This window comes from Cannabis sativa, chromosome 8 (genome assembly GCF_029168945.1).
Source record: "Cannabis sativa cultivar Pink pepper isolate KNU-18-1 chromosome 8, ASM2916894v1, whole genome shotgun sequence".
In the NCBI taxonomy this organism is placed as follows: domain Eukaryota; kingdom Viridiplantae; phylum Streptophyta; class Magnoliopsida; order Rosales; family Cannabaceae; genus Cannabis; species Cannabis sativa.
In genome coordinates this window covers 42625649-42633220 of record NC_083608.1, presented here as the reverse complement: position 1 = coordinate 42633220, position 7572 = coordinate 42625649, and the positions used below count along the sequence as shown (strand labels likewise).

The 7572-nt window shown below is 30.5% G+C and overlaps 1 protein-coding gene across 1 annotated transcript; it reads right to left on the bottom strand.

Moving 5' to 3' along the window:
- Positions 1-4007: 4007 nt before the first annotated feature.
- LOC115701338 (photosystem II repair protein PSB27-H1, chloroplastic) lies at positions 4008-4696 on the bottom strand. Its single transcript, XM_030629108.2, has one exon. It carries the CDS (start codon positions 4680-4682, stop codon positions 4059-4061), a length of 624 nt encoding a protein of 207 aa, XP_030484968.2. The 5' UTR covers positions 4683-4696; the 3' UTR covers positions 4008-4058.
- Between the last annotated feature and the right edge of the window lie 2876 nt (positions 4697-7572).

The window sequence follows — 7572 nt, the reverse complement described above, 5'->3', positions numbered from 1 at the left end:
CGCCATATTATGTTTTCAATTACCAATTAAATTTTGCAAACAAATTGACTCCATATTGGCTAATTTTTGGTGGGGATCAAATGCTGATGGATCAAAGATTCACTGAAAAGTTAGAAATTCTTATGTAAGAATAAACTTGCTAGAAGGTTGGGATTTCGTTATTTTATTCATTTCATTCAAGCTTTATTGGCTAAGCAAATTTGGCATATTTTTGACATGCCTAAATCTTTACTCAGTCGCTTACTTAAAGCTAAATATTTTTCACACAACACTCTCTTAGATGCTCGTATTGGCAATCAACCTTCTATGACATGGAGATGTATTTGTGCTAAGAGATATTTATTTATCAAAGGTCTCAAATGGAAAATAGGTACTAACATCCAAGTGTTATGCCTTAATGAGCCTTGGATTCCTAATCATACTTCAGAACAATAGTTGTGTCCACATATATCAACACAAATAGAGAGTGGGATATACTTCTGTTGCTGTAACATTTCTCAGCAATTGATGTTGATAATATCACCATTCCCTTGACTTTTTTTGGATAACATGATCACCTTATATGGCATTTCCATGACACAGGCATTTATAATGTGAAAATAGGGTAACATTCGGTTCTGCTTTGGACGATCAAAACTATTCCTCTTCTTCACAAAATCATGAATCTTGGAAGAAAACTTTTTAGTCCCTTCAATTACCTCCTAAAATTAAAATCTTTTCTTGGAGAGTTATGAATGATGCTTTGCCGGTAGCTACCAAACTTGTCAAACGAAAAGTTATTACATCTGCTACTTGTTCCTTATGCTCCCATGCTTGGGAGTCTATTGGTCAGGCAATGTTTCGTTGTAAGTATGCGAAAGCTGTTTGGAAACACTCAGATTTTAGCTTTTACTTTCATATGGCTAATTCAATTCAAGGAGACTACTTAATCTATCTGTCAACTATATTTTCTATGGCTGAAATAGATATAATTTTGTGTCATGTGGTCAATTTGGACTGAACGAAATAAAGTGGTTCATGGAAATCGTGCTTAACTAGCTATAAAGCTTTCTTCATCTACTGCAATATAGAGTAGCTTGTACTCATCCTGCTACAACCTCGACCCCTCCAATTGTCTCCCCTGGTCCTCATGAACCATGGAAGCCACTTGCTAGTGGAGGTCTAAAACTTAATGTTGATGTAACTGTTAATATTGCATGTAAAATTTTAGGTGTTGGAGCTATTGTCCGAGATGACTTGGGACGTGTGGTTGCTGCAATTTCAAAACCTCTCACAAGGTGCTTTAACTCTCATGAGATGGAAGCGATGTCTCTTTTTCACAGCTTTCTTTGGGCCACACAATTACAGTTGTCTATCAATGAAGTGGAAACAGATTCACGTAAAGTCTCCACAACAATCAATCAACCTTCACCTATGTTATCTATTTTTACAGACATTATTGTAAAAGTTGGGATCTTTTATCCTTATTCTCTAAAGTTGTCTTTCATGTGGGTAGAGATGCTAATAAAATCGCTCACGGCTTAACAAAATATACTTAAGAGTTGGATGAAGTCTCTGTTTAGTTAGAGGATGCCCCCTCCCTTATACTATATATGTTGTTGTAAATGAATACGTTTGATTTATAATAACAGGCTTTATTCTAAAAAAATATTTAGAAAAAGTTACATTGTATATCCACTTTACTTTACATGTTTTAATGTTTACCTTTATTTCTATATTTTTTAAGATATAACTACTTTTATAGAATATGTTTTTATTATACCCTTAAATTAATGGAAATTATATGCTATACTTAAGTGGAGAATGAGGATATGTTATGCAATTCACTTACAAAAGTGCGTACATTTTAATAAAATATAATATGAGAGTTTTTTTAATTAATAGATACAAAAAAGAGGTATCTCTCACCTTATCTCAAATATTTATAATGATAGTTAATTTAGGGACTTAATTAGTTTAATTTTGAAAGTACGGTCACAATTAAGTACCTTCAAGTCTTGACGGTCCACTCTGTTAATATACAAATTAAATTCAAATGCAGAGAATTCTTTCCATTCTACCCGTAATTGAAGGGGTGTTGTTAATTAAGGCTAACAAAATATATTTATATGTTATATTATATTGGATTGAAAATGAAGAAAAAACACCATGAAAAATGTAAAAAATTGTAACTTAAATTATTGCAGTGCCTTTTAATGGAATATATCTATAGAGACTTAAAAAATGTAAAAATTAATATACATTTGTCATGTAAGACTGTTCGAAAGTTTCCTTAGTTAACAAGGACTGATCTTCCTCGGTCAAAACACGAGTGCAAGTAGTTTCTCTTATTTAAATCCAAAGTATAATAAATAAATAAACAAAAGCTATAATTATGGCCAATATAAATTATTATTATTATTATTATTATTATTATTATTATTATTATTATTATTATTAAAACTAACAAAATATAATATTTTTGAAAATGGTATAGGAAGATGCATAAAGCTATCCAAACCATGACCACTTTGTGTTTTAAAAGGCCCATTTCATGTTAATGGTTTTTTTTAGTACTTAATGGTTTTCTTCCTAATAATTATGAATAACTTTTCTTTGTGACATTGTTAGAATATGCATGGAACAGAAAATTGGTAACCCACAATGTTAGACTACATGCTACATTACATTGACCTAAATTATAAAAGATATTAAATAAAATTCAATGGATGATCAGACTACTGTCGTTTTGGAATTTGAAGATATTATCACAATCTTTGTAATTATATTTTAAGTCAATCACTGTTATCCTTTTATATTTCTACTAATCTGCCAACGTAATTTGTCGTTGCTAATCGGATCCGACTTCAAATAATTCAGCAACCCATAATTATCCTTACATTACATATGTATATATATATAAAAATAAATTTCTTCTTTTTTTCAAGACCTATATCATCATATTGGTCAAGCCTTAAATATCCGTGTTTCTCGCCCATAAATTGCTCTTATAAGCTAAGAATTCATTCATTTTCATTTATTTCATTTACTTTGTTGTCCCGTCTAATATACCAAGTGTTTCAATCTTAGTGTTGACATTACAGATATGTAAATTAATGCTTGTCCCAATTGCCATTGCTTAAAAAAGATAAAAGCACATCATGTTATCACCCACTCGTCTACTAAGAGTTTTTTATTGAATTGCTGACACTTAAAATAGACGTGTGCACTTATAAATGTATATATATATATATTTATCTATACATATATACAGGTTAAGATTCATGAAGTAATGTTATTCTAGGGAGTGATGGACCTTACTTGGTATAAAGAAAGTTCCCAACATCTAGGATTGTTTTATGGCATCAATTTCGGCACAGAAATGTTGTTTGGAACTTGAAGCAACTAACTTCATCTTCGAACAAGTCTAGTACTTGACCTTTTCTTATATATTTATATAAGTAGGATTAAATTTAAAGAGAAGAATGTACCATATAAAAAAATATATATTTTCATTTTATAATGAAACAAAACAATCCTGGGTCTGAAAACCTAAGAGTCAATTCGTCATACAAACTAACTTATTGCTATCACTTATGTCATTAGGTTTGGGGAATTGGCAACCTGCCAAAGTATTGGTACAAGGCAAAAATAATACGTGATGTTTTTCATCGATATATAATAAAATAAATATATTTGGCAAAAATGATTCCTCACATTCTGCACCGATAGTAATTTTTTTAAAATAATGCATTATGTAGTTAATGACGATAACAGTACTAATATACTTTTTTTTTTTAATAACTTACAAAAAGGAATATTCACAAATCATTCCACAAATACATATATAAAGAGGTTAATATATATAATATATAACTAAGATAATTCTTGCAGTGGTAATTTGGGCACATAATTTACTTTATCCTCGTAATTCAACAAGTAAAAATATCCTCCTATGGCCTCAAATTCCACAATTCAACTTTAAACATAGTAAAATATTATCAAACAAAAAAAAATATAAAAATAGAAGCACAAAAAAGAAAAAGAGAAAAAATCGCTTGCGTTGAAATATTTTATGTTCACCTGCCTCTTAAAAGGGCCTTTTCGGCAGTTTCGACCTCTTCCAAAATCCTAGCCTTTCGCTTAGCTGGAATTGGGGCTGTTGGGCCGAAACTAATGTAATGTCCAGAAACAGCATTAAGGGCCGAATACATGTCCCTAAACGAGACCCGGCCCAATAAGGATTTCTCCCTTCTATACTTCGCCACCCAAGAATTCGACGTCTCTCTCAGCTCCGTCACCGCCGCCGCCACATTCGGATCTTTCTTGTCCATACTAATGGTGTTTCTCACCTTGCTGATAACCTCTTCAGTCTCTTTCACGTACTCATCATCCGAACCCGCCAGAGCCGGTCTGATCGGGAAAATCAGCGCCGGAAATACACTTCCGGCAGCCACGAGTGATAAGAACTCCCGCCGGCGGAATGGAACTGTTGAACTTCCGGCACCGGTGGTGGAGGACGCGGTGATGGGTAAAGATTTGGGTTTGAAAGAAGAGAGGGGTTTGGGCTGTGAGGTGGGAGTTACGAGCGTTGGTGAGGCCATTGTGTGTTTTTCTTTGGGTTGGGGAGAGTGGAAGAGAGAGAGAGAAGAAGATCGGCGGAGGAGAGAGAGTGTGTGAGTTTGTAGAGGAATGGGGGGCATCTGAGTGTCTGCCACGTGTTCTTATCACCTTATCTGGTTTTTTAATCTTATGGATGAGATGGCACCAATTAGATCTTAGATATAGATATGTAATTTGGTATAGTGAGTTTTATTTACCTTCCATACAATAATAAATACACTTTATTATTACAAATTAATAAAGGGATTTTTTTAATAATATACTTAAAATATAAATTATTTACAAAAATACCTTAATAAATCTCAATTATAATAACACCTTGCCACGTCATTAAAAAATACCTTAATTCTAAAATAATATGCCTAAAATGAAATTAATCCTAAACTTTGATTTTTTTTTATTATTTTTTTGGATTTTCAAAAGTAAAATTTTGATTACTTATGATGTTGATAATAAACTATTAGTTACTTTTACATTAAAAAAAAAAAAAACTTTATTATTAAATTATATAATTTGAGATACAATTTGGTTACCTCTAAAATCTTATTTATAAATATCTTAATAATCAATTAGCTATTTTTAAGTTATATTATGCTATCTCATTATTTAAAATACATTTAGGTAATCTTAATATTTATTTTCGAAACTAATGGATTGTCATATAATAATATAATAAGCTACTATTTTTATTTACCAATTATTTTATATACATTTTTGTTACTTTGAAACTTATTATGTGTTATTTTTAGATTATACTAAATTAATTTGTTATTTTAAATACTTTTACATTACTTTTTAATTTTGCTTTTGCAAAAATATTTTTGTTACTTAGTCTATTTAATAAATTAATAAGTTACAATAAAGTTTTTTTAAAAAAAAACTCACATAACTTATTGGTAAAACTTGTAAACATTTAAATTGCTAATTAGTTATTTTAAAGTTATATTTTCAGTTACCTTTAAAGTTTACAGTCAAAATTAATTAGTTTTCATATAGTATAACAAATAAGCATATAGATATGAAATAGTTTTATTTAGTATACTTTATAGTAATATTTAAATTAATTATGATTTCGATGATATACAAATTGGTTACTTTTCATAAAATGATCCACTTTAAATAAAAGTATATTCCATAGATAATCTTCAATTTTTAGATTAATTATTTTAAAACTATATTTTTATTATTAGTTTATATTATGTTGATTAAGATGTATTTTTATTGTTTTGTGTAACAATATCTTTGTTACCTTCCATCCTATTTAAAAATGAATGTTAATTAAGATTTAAAAAAAAATGTTAAAATAGTAACTAATCAATATATTAGTAACCAAATGGTTTTTTTTTTTAGAAATAACGAAAAAATATATGCTTCCCATATCTTGAAATGTTCACATTGAAGAGTAGATCACAATAATATTTTTTTAAGGTCAATCGAATAATAATGTCGCCATAAATTATTTTTAAAAATAAAAAAAGAGTGAGAAATATGAAAGAGAAAATATAATAAAGAAACAAAGAATCAAGGCTTAAATAGAAGGAAAAAAATGACAAGCATTATTTTTTTTCCAGCAAATATTTAGTCAGGTATTGAAACATGCCCACTTCATAAAAAACGTTAATAATAGTTAAAAGAAAAGTTAAATTAGATATTAACGTTATTTTTAAAATTTAGATATAAATTAAGGTGCTACACGTAAAAATCCCATTAATAAATTTAAATCATTTTTAAAAATTATTTTTGATATATTTTTTAAATATTTTTTTTACATTATTTTATGTTAATTTCAATATTTATTTTGATTTCATTTTTATAATTTTTTCTAACTCATGTATATATTTTTTTTAAGAAAATTTTATATAATTTTTTTGTTATAATATTTAAAATACAATTTATTTTTGTTCAATAAATATATTTTTTAAGTATATGAATTAAAAGAAAAAAGTTAAAAAAAACCTAATATAATTAAAGTTATAAATTTTACATAAAATAATTTTTTTCTTTAATGGATGTCTTTACAAAATTTTTGGATGGAAATAAAATTTCCCCTCATCATTACCTTGCATTGAGGATGAAATTTCTTTGAGGCCCTCACTCGAGCACGTACAATTTTTTCAGAGAAAAAGTTTGTAAGAAATGTTATAGCATTGATTCAAAAATAGCTACAAATGCACCATAGTAATTTATTCTATAAGGGAAATTTGATTTTCTATACTTAGAAAATAAAAAAATTTGATTTCTAAACCAATAATTTAAACCCTAAAAAAACTATACTTTTTTTTTTCAAAACCCCAAAAATACCCCCAAACTAAAACTATCTCTCTTTCTCTCTCTATCTAGCCGGTCCCAAGAATCCCACACCCCAGGTCCGATGGTCGGACCATGGGGTCCGATGGGGTCCGACCAATCGGACCCATCGGACCTCTTTCTTCCCCTCTCTCTCAAATCGCAGGAAAAAAAAAAAATTTAAAAGACGGTCGAACCTTGGGGTCCGATGGGTCCGATGGTCGGACCCATCGGACCCGAAGGTCCGACCATCGGACCTCTTTCTTCCTCTCTCTCCAAAATCGCAGAAAAAAAAAAAAAAAATTTAAAAGACGGTCGGACCTTGGGGTCCGATGGTCGGACCCATCGGACCCCCAAGGTCCGACCATCGGACCTCTGTCTTCTTCCCTCTCTCAAATCGCAGGAAAAAAAAAAAGTTTCAGAGACTGGGGTTGGGGTCGGACTGGGGTTGCTCTTTCGGGTTGGGGTTGGGGTCGGAGGGGTTGGGGTCGTGGTCGACGGGGGTGAGGGTGGTGATCGGCGTTGGGGTTGACGTGGGTGGGTGAGGGTGGTTCGGGTGAGGGTGGGCGGTTGGGGTGAGATAGAGGAAGAGAGAGATGATGCAGAGAGAGAGAGAGAATATTGTGAGGGGGTATTTTTGGGGTTTTGAAAAAAAAGGAATAGTTTTTTTAGGTTTTAAATTTT